Source organism: Alnus glutinosa, chromosome 13, assembly GCF_958979055.1.
Source record: "Alnus glutinosa chromosome 13, dhAlnGlut1.1, whole genome shotgun sequence".
In the NCBI taxonomy this organism is placed as follows: Eukaryota; Viridiplantae; Streptophyta; class Magnoliopsida; order Fagales; family Betulaceae; genus Alnus; species Alnus glutinosa.
The window spans coordinates 14,448,832-14,467,806 of record NC_084898.1 but is presented as its reverse complement, the minus strand read 5'-3'; the positions used below and the strand labels follow the sequence as shown (position 1 = coordinate 14,467,806).

General features: G+C 36.0%; 1 protein-coding gene across 1 annotated transcript; it reads left to right on the top strand.

The window, feature by feature from the left end:
- The first annotated feature begins 1,463 nt into the window (after window positions 1-1,463).
- LOC133854396 (uncharacterized) lies at window positions 1,464-13,600 on the top strand. Its single transcript, XM_062290588.1, has 5 exons — window positions 1,464-1,965; window positions 2,074-2,151; window positions 10,406-10,487; window positions 12,612-12,754; window positions 13,298-13,600. The coding sequence occupies exons 1-5, from the start codon at window positions 1,699-1,701 to the stop codon at window positions 13,505-13,507; spliced, it is 780 nt and encodes a 259-aa protein (XP_062146572.1). The 5' UTR covers window positions 1,464-1,698; the 3' UTR covers window positions 13,508-13,600.
- The last annotated feature ends 5,375 nt before the right edge of the window (window positions 13,601-18,975 follow it).

Genomic DNA, 18,975 nt, shown 5'->3' with positions numbered 1-18,975 from the left:
ACTCTTAAACTTAAAAAACTTTCAATTTAGTGTTTATATATCTTTCAATTTTTTCTTTTAATTTCACAACTATGTTAGGATTTTTTGTTAAATTCTATAAAAAAATTTAAAACACCTTTTTTTTTAAAAAAAAAAAAATAAAATTATTAATTTATTTTTTAAAGTAAAAATATATAAATATTTCAAAGATTCAAGAGTGATTATTTTTACAAATTTCGTTAAATCCTGACCAATGACTAAATTCTTGCAATATATATATTTTTTTTTCCCTAAAATAAATGATGGTATTGTGGGAATTATGACATCTTTCCGTTAAGATTTTTCGTTAAATCTTAACAGATGGGATAAATTGAAAAAAATAATATTAAATTCATAGTTTTTGAAGTTTAAGAAAATAATTATAAATATGATGAAAATTAGGGAGTTAAATTTCCTTAAAATTATATATCATCTGAAAAGAAATATTTCTTGCAAATACTTTGTAAATATTTGGTACGCAAAGTTTTATGTGATACTTTGCTTTAATTTTTTTTTTTTTTAGGGTTAAATACCCTATTGGTTTTGAGTTTTAAGTTTTTTTTTTTTTTTTTTTTTTTTAAATTTAGTACCTGAGTTTTCATTTGTTTTACAAGTGGACCTGAGTTTAGGAGTAAAAACCACTTTGGTACTTCTGTTACATTTTTCATTAGATATTAACGGTTTGCCATGTGTCAACTGCTAAGTTTGACATGTGGCACTATATAAAAAAATTAAAAAAAATAAAATAATAAAATAAAATAAAATTGAAAAAAAAGAAGAAAAAAAAGAAGAGGGAGTGGCTGAACCTTCCCCCCAAAGGCCACAGGGGTGCTTTGGCCACCCCCAGACCAGCCGCCTAGGGGTGGCCGAATTACCCCCGTGGCCCATGGGGTGGTTCGGCTACTCCCATGGGCAAACCTTCTAAACTTTTTTTAGAGGGTTTGGCCCCCAAGGGCTACAGGGATGGTTTGGCCACTACCAATGACCAAAACCTATCAAACTTTTTTTTCTTCCTTTCTTTTTGCCATGGGAGTGATTCGGCCACCCTAGACTGACAAAGAAGGTGGATCAGCCAACCCCCCCTTTTTTTTTTCAATTATTTATTTATTTATTAAATTTTAAATTTTATTATTTTTAATTGATTTTTAAAGATTTTTAATTTTTTTTATATAGTGCCAGACAGACCGTTAATATTTGGACGAAAAATATAATAGAAGTACTAAAGTAGTTTTTATCCTTAAATTCAAGTTTATTTATGAAACAAATAAAAATTCAAGGACTAAATTTAAAAAAAATTTAAAATTCAATTACTAATTGCGTAGTTAATCCTTTTTTTGAAAACAAAGTAATTTTTTTTTTCTTTGTTTTTTTTTTGCCGCCTCGTAGGGCTTGTGTACGCGTGTGCAACTGTGCAAGAAACATTTGTCCGAAATTCAACGATGATTTTTCAAGAGAGAAAGAGAGAGAGAGAGAGGTGTGGATGTAGCATCAAACGGATTTTTATGTGGCTGAAGTTTCATTTTCAATGCACAAACACGCTGCAGCAACATCTCAGTCCTCATTTCCTCTCTCTCTCACACACACACACCAACACGCAGACACAGGGCAGTGAGTCTGCCACGAACTCACCCCTTGTAGATCCACTTTTTTCAGGCCAAAACTATTCCGCTTCCGGTAACCATGAAAGCATTTACACCGGTAATCTCAAAACCCATTAGTACACCACCAAAACCAACTCCACCAGTCTTCACCCAAACTTCCAAATTCAATCCAAATGTAGAAAGGGTCTTTGGATTTAGGCCACATAGTGTCAGATTTCCAGTGCCCATGACCACCAGCTGGGGGCACTCTTCGTCGCCCGTAATTGAATCGGGTATTGGATCCGACTCCAGCGTGTACCGCAATACGCCGGGGATCTTGGAAGCCTCAGAAGAGAACATTGAGAAGGTAGTACCTTATAATTTAAAACTTGAACAAAAGTCTTTACACAACCAAACGCATCCTTTCTGATTTTCGCATTTATATATATATATTTCTTTCTTCTTTGATATGTAGGCTATTTACCGATGTCGCTTCATGACGCTTCTGGGAGTCTCGGGGTCTTTGGTTGGATCAATTTTATGTTTTATCAAGGTATTTTTTTTTTTTTCTTTTGTTATAATAAGATATTTTATTTTGTTTTGTTTTGTTAGGTATTCATCAGGGTTTTGGTGTGATCGAATTTAGCTATGTCCAAATAATTTGAGAACCCACTTTTCTTATTATTATTTATTTATTTTTTATTTTTTGTAAGTAATAAATTTTATAAAATACACGTAAGGCGCTCATACTTTACAGAAAGTGTAAAGTGTACACATGAACAATCAAAACTCGCCATAAGAAGAAACCCAAATAAACCCTCAACCCAGAACCTACATGGAGCATACATGCTAAAGCACGCGAGCCTTGCCTTTCCTTCGAGGAGAAGACATGCTTGCATCGCCGTAGTTAATAGAGCTATTTAGATTCAACACCTTCCTCCTACATTTGTTTTTTGGACGCGCAAGCTTTACAATGCAAAGAAGGTCCTCTTCAATAGCATCCTGAAACTCCAAGGAGGGATCCTCGACCTCCTCACTGTGACGACCCAATTTTTTTTTTTTTGAAAACATACAAATGAGTTATCACAGTGGCATGACTACATGTTACTAAGCCAACTCGTAGTACACATTCCTTAACATGTACCTGATATATCAGAGTTACATAATATATGCAGCGGAATACAAAATCTAACTGCGGAAGTCAACATTATAATTATAAACTGTTCATTACACAGAAGAGCCTATTAATGTTTATCTGTTTAAGGCTTAAGCATAAGTTATGCATACAAAAGAATGGCTACATTTAAGTGTTACAAGTCACACTAGCCATATACAAAATACACAAAAAGGACTTAAGCATAAATTATGCATACAAAAGAATGGCTACATCTACGTGTTACAAGTCACACTAGCTATATACAAAATACACAAAAGGGACTATCCGAGTCCGACACTCCTACAACTCAAGCGACGTGCTTAGTCGTAGTACTCCACGTAGTGTGCAACGAAGTCATCCTCCGCATCATCAATACCTGCATCCAAAGAAGCTCCATCTATACGGTTGTGGTGGTAGCCCCATCCGTATAGGTGAAAGTGTGAGTTCATCGCCTCAATAAGAAGTTCTGAGGCTTCAGTAGTATAAAACTCACTAGGTATACAATATACACAAACATAATTACATCCAGGGTTTAACAACGTTATTCACAAATCATTAAGTTCACACCATAACACATTATCGAGTACAAGTCACGTTGTTCTTCACACACTTATATACTATCACGGTTTCTACTAACAATATTCTACGCATACCATAAAAATATTCCACACATCTCACATGTGCTAGCACTTCAATGCTAGGCTTACCGTCAACACCGCCCGTAAAGTTACGACCTGCAGGGCACACATCTCACGTGTGCTAGCACTTCAATGCTAAGCTTACCACACATCTCACAAGTGCTAGCACTTTAATGCTAGGCTTACCATCAACACCGCTCGTAAAGTTATGACCCGCAGGGCACACATCTCACGTGTGCTAGCACTTCAATGCTAGGCTTACCACACATCTCACAAGTGCTAGCACTTCAATGCTAGGCTTACCATCAACACCGCCCATAAAGCTATGACCTGCAGGGCACACATTTCACGTGTGCTAGCACTTCAATGCTAGGCTTACCACATATCTCAGCCAAGAGTTACTACCTTCTGACCTACCACTGTGCCAGATACTACCACATTGGACTTACCATCTTTCAACTACAAGTTCTCATTATACCAAATTACCTCATCATACCCCTATCGTTACACATGCATGTCCAAACAATTTTTCTGTAAGGGATATAATATTGGGGTATTCTAGGAAGATATAATATGGGAGTAAATAGGTAAATTAGCTAGGAAGAATTAGTTAGGATATGCTTCTAGAAGATGCTTTGGTTAGTTATTTAAAGTCTATAAAAGGGAACTAAATATGAAAAGAAAGGCATGAAATGAATATTACAGAAATTGATTCCCTTAGGAGAATTGTTGTTCTCAAATCAGCTTGGAGACTTGGGCATCTCCAATAGCCCATTATCTTGTTCTTATTTTCTCATCTTCAATCTCTAATTCTATCATTTCAACCTCATTTCCATACAAAAATCCCAAAATATACACAAATCCAAGAAAGGTACATAACAATTGGTATCAGAGCCATTCCTTCCTCATCCATGGCTTTCACTGTTTCTGTTTCCCTCAGAAAAAAATTTTCCTCATAAAAATTTTCTCCTAGCCTCCGCTATCCACCATTTTTTTTTTTTTTTTTTTCTTTTTCTCTCATTTTACAGTCCTCACCACAAAATCTATCATGTCAGTTCTGAGGCCACAACAAGCACCATTGCTGCGAAAGGCATTGGCGGTGTTGGGCCAACTGCAAGAATCTATGCAGATAGTGGTGGAGACCAAACGCCATTTTGGGCATCACTTGGACAATCTTCGTGAATGGTCCACGAACTCAAGGACGAAGCCGCAATCGACGAGCAATTCAGCTCAACAAACCCGACTCTATGTCTTTCTACTTCAGAAATTCTGCCCCCAAAGTTACCTAAACCATTGGGAAGCTCTGCGCATGCAGAAGCAACCAAGGAGGACTTCAAGAAGGCGGACCCGGCACTAGGTCTTTTTCTGACTGAACCGCAGAGCCAGCCGTTCCTTGAACCATCAGGGAGCTTCACTGCGCCGCCGGCAAAGACCTTGGCCACTCTCACTCCGATTGGCGTCCTCCACGCCGGGAGTTTCGATCCAGCCACAAAGCTTGCGCGGCTTGTGCCCATGGACGAGCTGTCTGTGATGGTGGTGCCAGAGCAGAGTATGGTGATGCCACTTCCCCTTTTGGTTAATTCGAATCACAAGGCACAGCTCTCCTTTAATGACAAGTCGCCTGCGTTGGACTTGGTGGTCTGGAAGCATCGTTGGCGATGGAAGACAGTGGTTGCCGATGAAGATGCAGCAGTTGCCGCCTCGGCTGGCAACATCGATGGAGGCCATCGCATGCCAAGGATGATTTTTCCTGGTGGGAGCCACAGCTCCGTATCCATGAACGAAAGGAATCCGTTGGTCGCAGTTCCACATCCATGGACGCCAATGCCGTTTGACATTCTGGCCGACACTTCCTTCGCACAGCAGCGAGGAGGACGACGGGGGTTGCGGCCATGGTGGCAGATCCGTTTGACGTCATTTCCGGGAGCTTCTAGAAGGATCGCACTTAACCGTCTGGAGCTGATGCCGTTTTTGGAGGTCCACGTGGTGCGTCATTTCTGGAGCCTCTGGACGGTTCCAGATCAACTGTCTGGAGCGTGGGAATTGGGCAGTTTTGGAGCTCCCCATGGCAGGAGCTGGAGCTAAAGAAGTCCTGGATGGTTTTGCCCTTTAGGAGGCAGTCCTTTCTAGATGCAAATTTGTTACAATGGATTGGGCTTTGCAATTGCATGGGCTAGTGCAAGGGATGCTGTGTGGGCCAGCAATAATGGAATTTTTAATTCCCTTAGATAGCTTAATTGTTTGGTTTTTTTTTTCTCTTGTATTTTTTTAAAACTCGCACCTCGTGGGCGAGGTGCTTAAACGAGTGGAGAATGTAAGGGATATAATATAGGGGTATTCTAGGAAGATATAATATAGGGGTAAATAGGTAAATTAGTTAGGAAGAATTAGTTAGGATATGCTTCTAGAAGATGCTTTGGTTAGTTATTTAAAGTCTATAAAAGGGAACCAAATATGAAAAGAAAGGCATGAAATGAATATTACAGAAATTAATTCCCTTAGGAGAATTGCTGTTCTCAAATCAGCTTGGAGACTTGGGCATCTCCAATAGCCCATTATCTTGTTCTTATTTCCTCATCTTCAATCTCTAATTCTATCATTTCAACCTCATTTCCATACAAAAATCCCAAAATATACACAAATCCAAGAAAGGTACATAACAATTTCCTTCTACAAACATCCGCAATTCCACCACATACATCTATATATATATATATACATATTCAACATCATGTTATTCTCCCATATATCAATTTCAACCATCTCAACATAATTCTTAATTCAACATTTCACAACTCATTCATCAATAAATATCTCCATCAAAATTCCATAACCATATACAACCAAGATTCATCAACATCTATTTATCCATACAATTTACAATCCAATATATATCCCAACTCATTCGCAAACAATTTTATCAACGATTCCATAACTATATACAACCAAGATTCATCAACATCAATTTTATCCATATCATCTACAATCTAGTATATATCCCAACTCAATCACAAACAATTTTATCAACAAACTCCATAATCCTAAACCACCAAGATTCATCAACATCAATTTCTCCATAACATCTACAATCCAATATATATCCCAACTCAATCTCAAACAATTTTACCAAAAATTCCATAGTCATAAATACAACCAAACACTATCAATATCAATTTATCATCACAATTCCCAATTTAATAACTCACAATTCAATTACATATATTTTCACCAACAAATTCTATAATCATAAATGCAACAAAACACAACAATACGTAAATCTAAGTTCCTAGGGTTCCTTAGTGAGTAGAATACTCACCTTAGGCCGTTCGCACACCAATTCCAATGACTCTAAGTTTGACTCACAATGCGCCACTAAAACACAATATAATGCACTAATTTAGCTTCATTTTTATTAATCGCACTAAGTAGCACTTTGAATCACTCAAAGGCTATGTCATAAATTACCCATAAAATTTTAGGGTTTCTAAACACATACCTATAATTTAAAAAATGCTAATCTAACCGCAATAATATTAACTCTTGGGTATTCACTTAGGGTTAATCACATAAAACACTACTTAAATAATTATACCCAAAGGTTAGGGTTAGAGAAATCTTACCCAAAATTCACCAAACCAAAATCCAAGGTTTTGGTAGCCTCAAGCCACCTCCTAGTAGCCCAATACCTAAAAACAATAGGATTAAACTCACAATTTATGAGATTTTACCTAAAAACCCAAAAATATAAATTTAGCAATTTATCTCAAAACAACCGGTCAAAACGTAGATCCACACGTATAGATCATGTTCCCGAAGTTAGATTTGAGATTGGGAGCTTAGATCTTCGTGGATTTGAAAAAAACCTTAAAACCCTCCTCCTCTCTTCTCTCTTTCCTTCCTTTCTTTTTGTTTTCCTTTTTTCTACAGAGAAGGGCGCACGGCCCTTCTCTTTCTTATTTTTTTTTTTTCTTAAGGTGAGGCGCCAGTGCGCCTCACCTTATATATATATATATATTTTTTTTATGAGGCGAGGCCCTCCTTTTCTTCATGTGGGGCGCACAGTTTCAGATGAAGGGCCGTATGACCCTTCATCATTTTATATATATATATATATATATAAGGAGGGGATGGGAGAAATTTCGCAATTTTGTTCGTTTTGAAGTGGGGAATGGATCAAATATTAGTTTTTGGCATGATTAGTGGTGTGGGGATAGTTCCTTGAAGCAATGCTTTCCAGCTCTTTTTAGTATATTAAGGAACAAAGATGCAATGGTGGCGGATAATTTGGTTGTTCATAATGGTGTAATTCAGTGGAATGTTCTCTTTACGCGACAAATCCAGGATTGGGAGATGGATATGCTCATTTATTTCTTCGATCGACTATACTCCATTTCGGCTCGACATGGAGAGGGTGACAAGTTAGTGTGGAATCCCTCTAAAAAAGGTTTCTTTGATGTGAGATCCTTCTATGAAGAGCTTATTAGGAAAGATGGCCCATCTTTTCCCTGGAAGAATATTTGGCGTGTTAAGGCTCCAACAAGGGTGGCTTTCTTCGTATGGTCAACGGCTTTGGGTAAAATATTGACGCATGATAACTTGCGTAAGAGGAATGTTATAGTGATTGAGTGGTGTTGTTTATGTAAGAAGAGTGGGGAGTCTGTTGATCACTTGTTGCTTTACTGTGAAGTCGCCCAGGATCTTTGGAGCTACATACTTATTTTATTTGGGGTAGTATGGGTTATGCCACGAACGGTGTTGGGGCTTCTTCACAGATTGTGGCTTATGCACCACATCCAACGGAGGGGCCACATCCATCCGAGAATTCGTAGCCGTAGAAGACCACTCCGACTTGACTTAATCTTGCGCAAGCAACACGACAGAACTGGGTTGAGGTTGCAAAAAATCAGGACTAATGTTCACTGGGTCAAGCCCATCTTATTGAACCTTCCAAAAAACCTCCGACCCAAGTGGAGTTATACAACTTGGTGCAAACTCCAATTACTGTTAAAATTCCAGCTGTTCTGATAAACAATTTAAGAAAACTGACTTGTCCAAATGGTCACAATTTGATTTGAGGCGTTGATAAACCTCTAACGTGATTATCTTTTTTGCAGCTAGTTATCAAGCCCTAAAATATGTATAAAGTCTGAAAATTTACTCATTGGGACTGGAAATGTTCCTTCTTCCAAAAAAGAGAGATTTTGTCTAATATTTTCCTAGTAACCGTGACCTTTGGGTATGCTATTCGTACACATCCCTTTCAAATGCAGTATAGAACTCAAGTTCACTCAGCCAATCCTTAATCCCTAGAAAATTGGGGTGGCTTGATACTGAATTTGAAGTATCTTATTTTCACGCAATTCACAGGGTTCAACAAGCAATCAATATTTCACTATCAATGGTGTATTACCATTTGTAGTAGCAGTCCTTATATATTGTATTAGCAATTGAAAGATGGTCGAAAGAAAAAATATCTATTTGACATGACTTCTTCCTATACCTATGAATTTCATTGGACCTAGAAATGATACATTGAAAGAATCTTATCCTGTTTCAACTAATAGAGGTGAGTTCATATGTATTTCTTCTGATCACTCTATTTGTCAGATCTTATACATCACATCTAACTATTTAGGCCTCCTTCTAACTATTTTCACTCATCCCTCTTAAATTAAGTCACCCTTTCTCATTGGATTTATCTCAAAAGCAACCCTCCCTCATCTTTTCCCTCAAACCAATAGTGTGGGAACTCTTGGCCATTTCTCACTACATCTGAGTAGTGATCCAACACAATACTTAAACGGATCGTCCTAGCTTACCTTTGCCCACTTCTTGTTGCATCTGTGATTGATGTGGTACTAGTAAGGGAAATCACCACTCATTTCTCTTAAGGATCCATTCAACTAATATGACTAAGTTTTTGCTGGTCATGAACCTACTGCAACCCTGCTCCCATCTCAAGACATGGGACTAACTCTTTAAAAAGATTAGGAAACTAAGCATTGACATGGCTCGAGTTCCTTTCAAATACATTATGAAAGCTAAAAGCTAACTTTTTTAGTTGGTAGATACCATCGGTCGAACCATTGCATCATATGAATGAATTAAATCATCTCTATAGTTTGTTTATGTATTTGTGCACTTTTAGTATTTTATAGCGATTTAATCTATGGTTGCTTTTGTATTTTGATATTTTGAAACATTAGAGTTCTGACTCGTGGAGAAGTTCTTGGAAAGTGAAAAATAAATGAAGTTTAGTTACTCGGAAAACAATGGTTACAATGAGAAAACTTGCATACTTCATTAAATCATGGACAATCTATTAATAATGGTGTCTGAATAAGTAAAATACTTTGTCATGAAGTTTTTATGTAGTATCTAATAAGCATGCCAGTCCTATGAGATAGACAACATATTTGAATGATCTGTTGGAATATGAAATTAGAGAATGTGCATATATTATTAGTAAAAGATACAGAAACTTTTTTTTTTTTGCCATGTTTAAAGATGGATGTATTAGTGTGTATAATCTCATGAATAATAACGAACGAGCTCTAGCTCAATGGGATGAAGAGGGTTTTCCTAGATACTCCAAGTTAAAATTTAAGGTTGAAGCCCACTGATGAAGAAGAGTGTTAGTTTTGTCGTAAAAAAGTTTCAAACATGCTATTCTTTTCATATTTATCTCAAGATGTGTACGATCTTGTGAATTGTGATAATTAATGTAATCCCATTTGGTTGTCAGAAAAGTGAATTTTCGATGACAATACATGTTGAATTCAAGAGCCTTCATTTTAATTCAGTAGCTTAAGTCTTTTATATGTCAAACCTTGTTCGGCTCCTTTTTTCTTTTATTTATTATTTTTTTTTCTTAAAATACTATAGGTGGTGTTTACTTCTGTTCTTGCATGCTATGGCTTGATTATTTTAAAATAGTTTAATGGTTTTGCTTTGATGACCTGTTACCGAATGTGAATCTTCTCAATGCATTGCTTTACACTGTTGACATGCAGGGCTGCACTTACGTTGCATCATCTTTTTTGGAGTACTTTGTAAATCGGGGAAAAGTGATTCTATTGCTGGTTGAGGCCATCGGTGAGTCTTTATGAAATTATTCTTGATATTCATGCTCCTAATCTGTTGCTTGCTTCTCTCCTAAAAGGTAGAATTTTTTACTATCTTTTATCTTGAAAAGCGCATCTCATATAGTGATTTCTATTCTAGGTGACAAATATATAGCCCTTCATCATTAAAAAGAAAAAGAAAAAGAAAAAGAAACCCTTATTATGTCAAAGTAAGTGACACTAGAACTTGTTGAATTACATATGAGATTAGGGTTGTAATCGATCCAGTTGAGTATTGACTGTTTGAACTTAGCTCGAGAAAATTTTAGGTAAGAGTCGAGGTCCAAGAGGATATTGGAATTTGGCTCGAAAAAAAGCAGCCAAGTTCGAACTCAACTTGAGCTTGACACGAATAATCCAAGCAAGCCGAGTGCAAACTTAATTGAGCTCAAGCTTGAGCCTAAGGAAAAAACAACAAACCAGAAAAGAAAAAGAATGAAAAAACCACAAATTGGAAGAGAAGAAAGAATGAAAACCTAGGTGCATGTTCTCGCTATCCACGTATGCTGCTCTCAGCTTCACCATGATCGGGTGCTTTGACAATGTCGACATTATCACCACCTCACACTGTACGTCATTCACGTCCACTACCATCTAGATCTTTTGCTTTGAGATGGACTTGCAGACCATCTCTGAAACCGGATGCATTCTATGTTCTGATGATTGAAGGAGATGATTGGAACTACTGCGATGGGGCTCTGGTGGTGGCGTGATGGTGGTTAAAGGAGGTGTGGTGGTGGTTGTAGGTGAAAGAAAATGAGAGAGAGGCAATGGTGGATGGGGAACTAAAGATGAAAGAATCAGGGCCTATTTTAATTTTAGGGTTATATATGAAAGAACTGTTTTGCCCTTGATCATTTGAATGGGTTCATAGTTTGAGGGTAGCTAAGTAAAAGAATATTCCATAAAAAAGGTCCTGAAAAAGCTAAGTGGAACATCCCGCGATTTATCAGTTTGGCCATCAGAAACCACTGGCAGCAGACCTTAGGTGGTCGGTGCCCCCCCATAATCTTATTTCTGCTCAGTAGACGTGGTTTGAAGTTTAATGAAGTGTATTTTGGCATGCATCTATTTATGTCATTCTCGATTGTGTTACCCAGGACTCCTGGAGGACGTTTTTGTCCTTGAAAGGGTCATGAGAAAAGCCAGTTATGCATGTTTTGTGGAAGAGTTTTACTCTTGAATATTTCTTAGAACAAAGAAGTGATGTGACACACACCACTTTTCCTTAACTTTCTGTTACGCACTTATGTGAGGCGCAAGAAAACCCTAGCAAATCCTGATGCTAACCACAGTGGCGGCTGAGGAGTATATGGAAGGTTGGGAGGGAAAAGTCTGTGCTTGAGGAGCACGACTTTTGGTAGGAAAGTCCTAAGAATAAGGGGTTGTGTTTCCCCAATTGTAGCCTTAGAATAAGGAATTTACTTCCCAATTAGTAGCTGATTTGTAGGGAGCAAATAAAGGGAATTATACTTTCCCTAAGACTGGAAATCAAGCAATTACTGCTGTGTTTGTAATTCACCCTATTTATATGGGGTTTCGAATGAATAAAGACATGCAGAAAAAATTATCCACACAACTCCAGTAGTTGAAGGAGGCAGAGGTATCTCGAATACCTCGTATCCATTTCTACGTCCATCATAGGTAAGCCTAGGGGATTAGATCCTGCGGCATTACCCATAGCCAAACCAGTCACTCGGTCTCAAACCCGGGTCCTTAACACTTTCTTAGCTGTCGTTTAACATAGGGGTTAATTTTTTTGCCACTGCTGAAAACCTTGGGGATCTTTTAAGCTTTTGGTTTTAGTGAAAGAAAAGTTTTGGGTGTTAAATTGGGAGTCAGAATTTTTGAACTGATGCCTTTCTAGTGGGGCTTGGGATTGCATGATGCAGATTATGCTAAAATTTGTATCCTGAAGAATGTTTATTTCACTACTCACTACAGAACTTTGTTTTCTGTTTATCCATACATGGAAGTGAAAAAGAAAAAAAAAGCATACATTATGGCAAAAACAAGCATCCCTTTTCTGATTTGTGATGTAAAGGCTCACTGTTAGTCAGCTGCAGGCACTAATTACTACTCTATTGCCTTGTAGATGTCTATCTTCTGGGAACTGTGATGCTGGTCTTTGGAATGGGTCTCTATGAGCTCTTTGTCAGCAATCTTGACAGTGCAAAATCACTATCGCAGGAAAAACTTCCTCACCGGTCGAATTTCTTCGGCTTATTCACTCTAAAGGTCAGAATTTTTATCTGCAATTTTGAGCAACTGCAAAACCTCTAATTCTGTTTTGCTTTCTAGTTTAGCCTGTGTGAGTGGATCATGAGCCAACTTTGGTTGATGTTTTTGAGACAATTAATTGTTCATTCATAAAAGATTTTACTGTTTTAGAGCGTAAAAGCATTGGGAAAATGAAATTACTAGCTGAAATTCCTAGTAACCTTGCTCTATTAGCATGCAAAAGATGTGTAAAACTTCTGTAGGTCTGCTTGTCGTTTCTGCTTTTCCATGCTTGGCTTGTTAGTATTATGAGTGAATTGAACCAGCTGGAAGTATGCAAATAAACTAAACTACCTTATAACTTTTAGAGCGACTGTCATACAACTTAATGATGTGACGGTGAAAATTAGTCATTCGATCAATACTTAAAATAAAAAAAAAAGTTACTGATTTTCACTGTCAAGCTATCCAAATTATATGGTAGTCCTATAGTAGTCTACTAAATAACATTATTCTTAAACTTATGTCTATTAAATACCTTTTCATTCTTTCATTTTCCAGGAACGACCTAAGTGGTTGGATATAAAAACCGTCAATGAGCTAAAAACCAAGCTTGGCCATGTCATAGTGATGCTTCTTCTGATTGGGTTGTTGGACAGGAGTAAAAAGGCAGTTATACACTCTCCCGCGGATTTACTCTGCTTCTCCGCTTCTATCCTCCTCTCCTCTGGTTCCCTGTTTCTACTGTCTAAGCTCAATGAGTCGAACTGATAATTGTCATATAAATATAAATAATGAGATGTGTGTGTATATATACACTAAAATCTGAACTCTATAATACGATAAAGTTGAAATTTCATCAAATTAGATGTGCTTTAGCTCTCTTGAGTTGCATCCGAATTTGGTATTAGTTATCAAGTAACAAAAGTCAATATATATATATATATATATATATATATATAAAACCAATTAACTAGGTAGTTAACTATGATTAATAATTATAAACATATGGTTAACTAACATATTTATAGTTAGTATATAAGTATATGAGAAATTCAAAGACACAACTATTGACTCAACTATTGATTTTTTTTTTTTTAAAAGAAAATAAAAGACTAGACCCCAACCCATTTGCATGGTTTTGTGTTTTTTTGTTTAATAATAATAAAAAAAAAGTCAATAGTTGTGTCATGGGGTGACAACATATCACATCTCATAAGTATATAACCATATACATAAAAATAAATATGTCATATATGGCATATATATGGTTAACTATGGTTATATATAGTATATTAGACTTATTATTTATTCACATTATACATATACTAGTCTCTACTCTCTACTTTCTAGTTATATATAATAACATATTGTTACTTATAGTTATAGGTTATAGTTATATATTATATTATATGACATGATATATATATATACACACACATACATATGTAACATATGGTTACTATTGCTATACATATTATATATTATAATAACTATTCTATAATATGTCTACTACTAAGTCTACTATACTAGTAAGTAGTAACTATTACGGTATAGATGCTTATGACCTCCCCTTTCTACCTATTGGGGCCCTCCCTTCACCACCTCCATGGGATGGTCTACAGGTTCATAATATATATTATTGCATAACATTTATACTAATACTTTAATATAATATATATATACTACATTAGTATTGTATAATATCTATAATTGTTAACTACCTATTTATTTTAATTGTTATCTCAATTATTCTCTATCATTATTTAATCGAATTCTTTTACATGCATTATAATTAAATGTTAAAACAAGGGGTTATAATATGATTAAGGATCTCAACCATTAACAATAGTTTACAGAATTTATTACAAATTAATGAAAACCACATTAAAACCCCATGCCTTAAATCACCGGTCCAAAAGGACCATACACTCTTATTACAAACTAGTACCCAGAATTCAAGCATTAAAGTACCAAACAAATTAATTGGAATCAAATTACTGTACTTAATCAATGTACATTATTCTCCCATTTAAAATTGAGAATAATGCAAATGATAGTTTAAATTCCATTTCCCAAAAAAACAGATGGTACTGTTAGTATACCGTTTGAACCTTTTAGAAAATCAGTTTCAAAATTATCTAGTTGTTCATTATCCAGTAAAAAAAAAGTTCATTCAATTCTATTAATTATCCTCCTCCTAATTATCATTTGGTAATAGAAACAAATCTTCAAGGTATTAATAAAGGGAAAATAATAGATACACCTTTTTATTCAGTAGCATCATCAATCAGAAATGATATACAAAAATAAGTTATGGAACAAAATAATGAAATTAACCAACCCACTTCTCCCACGTATTCTCAAATGGTATAAGAAGATCCTCAAATTCGTGTAATAGAAAAATAATTTTCTTTAAATAAAGCAGCAATAAGAAAAGAATTTATGTTAGAAGAAAATAATGATAAAAAGGGAACGGTTTTTCAAAGGATTTTTAGCGTTGGAGAGAAATAAAATCAGAAATGATTGTTATAAATTTATGAATGAAATTAATATAAATGTAAAGTTCTTTGCATTGGTTGGAAAATTTTAAATTTGATAATAAGTTAAACATGGTCAATAGGACAACTAAAACATGGTTAAAACATGATAATAATAAAGTAGTTCATGAAGAATATCATCCTTTTGAATCAATCAAAGTTATACAAAGAGGAACACAAGTAACAACTTCTCCAATTAACAAACCAAGTATGAGTGATGATGTTGGGAATTGGGCTGACAAGGTTGCCCAACCCACCGAAGTCGTAAAGGCAACCCTTAAGCTTAGAGCCTATTAGTGGGTCCAAAGACCCGATTCTATTAATTCATGCGAATCCACTCCAATAGCAACAGAATAAAATCCAATCACACAATATCACGTGTTCTTGATTCAGAGGAAGGAGAATCCCGATACCTAGGCCATCGTGGAGATAATCCCACGATACAATTAGGCTAAGATACAAGTTCAATTGGCTACATGACACATGCTATAAAGGGGAAGCTCCAACTAGGTAAATGGGGACTTTTTGCCCCCAGCTTAGAAACTCACGCTCATTTCTTTTAGCTTTCATTCTCAGAATAATTATGCCTTAAGCATCGAAGCTATCTCTTGTTGACACCTACCGACAAGCTTTATCACTTACATCCTTTCTTTCTTGCAGGTACAACTTGACTCAGAATTCAATACTAGGAAGCTGTTTTAACAGTTTGACGTCATCTGCGGGAACAATTGTTCGTTTCTAGACAAAAATCCAACATGCTGACTACTAGGTCAAGGAGCACCATGAACGATGGAAAAGAGACTACACACCCCAAAAGAAGGGCTCCAGGAGGAGGTGCTCCAGGAGCTGAAACTTCGAATAATCTGAACCCTCAGGATCAATGTCACGCTACTCTTGAGGAGCACATGCTATAGATGTCTCAGAATATGGATACCTTGATGCGGCAAAACTAGGAGATCATGCGATAGGCGTCCATTGAGAGACCAAGAGCCCTCTCGAAATGAAGAGCAAACAAATGTTGGGATCACGCATTTAAGAGTATACTCAGTGAAAAACAATCCCAAGGATCTTTGTCAAGTATCTTTGTCTTCAAGATAAACAAGGCTAGATTTCAAATTAAATACATAAGTTCGTGATACTTACAATCAAATTCGGCCTCTCCTAAGCATTTAGCGCTATATAACAACTCTGTTTGAAATTTCTCTTGCATGTTGAACGATGAAGAACACGTTCTTGGTGTTATTGATTCAACCTTCAAATTTTCTTTTTGATGATTGAATATGACTGCAAGTGTGGACTCACAAAATGTAATATCCCAATAATAATAATAAAAATAATTAAAAAGTAAATAAACCTCATTTTATAAAAATATACTTGTATTACTAATTTGTTCAACTATTGCCTTAGAACAATTTTCTTTAAAAAAGTATATATAATAAATAATTTTAACCCTTACTCGAACGTTCGACGAGTCTTTGGAATGTTCGATATAAACCCATACTCGAGTGTTCGAACCATGTTTGGAAAGTTCGATATGGACCCTACTCAAATGTTCGAAGCATTTCTGGAACGTTTGGTGTGGACTCCTTTTCCTATTTAGAAACAATACACTAAACGTTCGAATATGTCTGAAAAGTAATTTTAATCTACTATCCACATCATTTAGCCTTATCCCCTTCAAAGCCACGTCTATTTAAGTCAGCCCATGCCCTTTAGACTTCCTTACTCCTCCATGAATCCAAGCCACCCCATTTCTTGAGTGAGAGAGATCCTAGAGAGAAAATGAGGTGATCTTAGTGTTGTCCAACCTTTATTGAGGTAAAATTTGAACCTCAAACTTGTTTTTATGTTGTTAGTGTTATGTTCATATGATTGATCATGTTTTTAATGAGCCTTAAAACAAACCATGATATGCTCATAATTTATCTCTCTTAAAAATGAATAGTTTCTAAAAAGTTGGGAACTTACGCTCATTTTTCATGAACTATCACGTTGACATGGATTGACATGCTTTTATAAAGCTATTACGAGCTTCGGATGGGATATAAAATAGTTTGGATAAGAGCTTTAAGTTTTTTATGCATTCTGGTACCCCTTGAATGCTTGCTGTATTTGACTGAACGTTTTACCTTTGCTGATCGAACTCTTGACCCTGATACCAAATGTTTGATAGTGGCCAGAAATGGTTAATTAGGGTTTTAATAGTAGGTTAGAGTGTTAAGGTTGTATTTATAATTTTTACGTGCATGGGTTAGAACTCTCATTATATTATGGTTAATGTTAGGGTATGGTTTGTAGAAGTGGGAGTTCGAAATGTCCGAGCCTATGGATGAGTGTTTGAGGTAAGTAAATACTTACAAAATTGGTTTCACTTTAACGTGTGATATGCCAGCGGATTGAGCATGCTTTATTCTTCACTTTATATGTCATGAGCCTACTAAATTTGTAACTATTTCAAGACAAGTGTTACTCATTTTATGATGACAAGAAATGAACAATATTTGCATCGTATGACATCGTACATCGGTACGTGCTTGACCTTATGGTCACACAGATGTATGATTATGTTATGATGGGCCTTGGATCCAATGGTTGTTTTGTGACCTTCACACTATGTTTGAATGAGGGTCACAGTTATGGCTTTGCTAGTAGCATCGGCCCCCCAAGGTCGGACTAGATCAGGCTACTAGTATATGATGGTATGCGTACAATATTCGGGTTACTTGTGTTATATTACAGGTCCCTCGAGATAGTGCTAACCCTACCAATAAAGGGTTAAGGGCTTTGATAAACCATATGGAAGATAGCTCTTACCTTATTTATATATGTATAACATGTTTTCTCTGCAATAAAATATGAGTGTTTGTTATCGGATTAATAGAGGTAACAAATGTTATCTTTGTGAAAACTCACAATTACAATTTCAGAAATTGAACTGTTACCTAAGGCTTATTGTATAATCGGTTTTGTAATGATTTATTTACTAAGTCGTAGACTTATGCAGTTACTTCTCTTCGACTGTAAAATATCTTGGTGTTTTGCAGATTAACAGGTTACCAGGTGGTAGAGTGAGAAATTCGCTAAGATGAATGTGCCAGGTGAATGGCTCATATTGTTAGCTTGGGGTGAATAGAATTTAATTTAGTAATGTTTGTTTGGAGGCTTTGAGTCTATGATTGATGATACATGATTATGTCTTGAGGGTTTATTGTTAAAAGTCTCAAATCATGATTTCTGTTTTTCGCTTGCTTTTTACTCGGATAAGTTTATGGGTAATTCCACCAGTCAATACTTAGTTAATTGAGTAGAAGGAATCGCCAGTAACTCTCCAAGTTAAATAAATACAATTGCCTAATGGGCATTACACAAAACTATTGTTAATTCTAGAGAATATCTATAAGCATAAACTTAAGAAAAAAATAAATATCCTCTTTTGAATATTTCTCACAACTTTCTAAATTGTGTTTTTCACTTACGCAAACTCAAGTTCTTCTTTATGCTTCTCTATGGACCTCTATTTATAGATTTAGGTTTACTCGGTAAAGTTGCAAAAGAGCATTCTAGTTCTATTAGGATTCTTGGTACTAGTAAACTAGGAATCATGGTCACAAGGGGATGACCGCCGGCCATGGGGTAGAATTCTCTCCACATGTGCCACCTAGGGCTAGGTTTAACCCTAGCCCATTTCTAAAAAGCCCA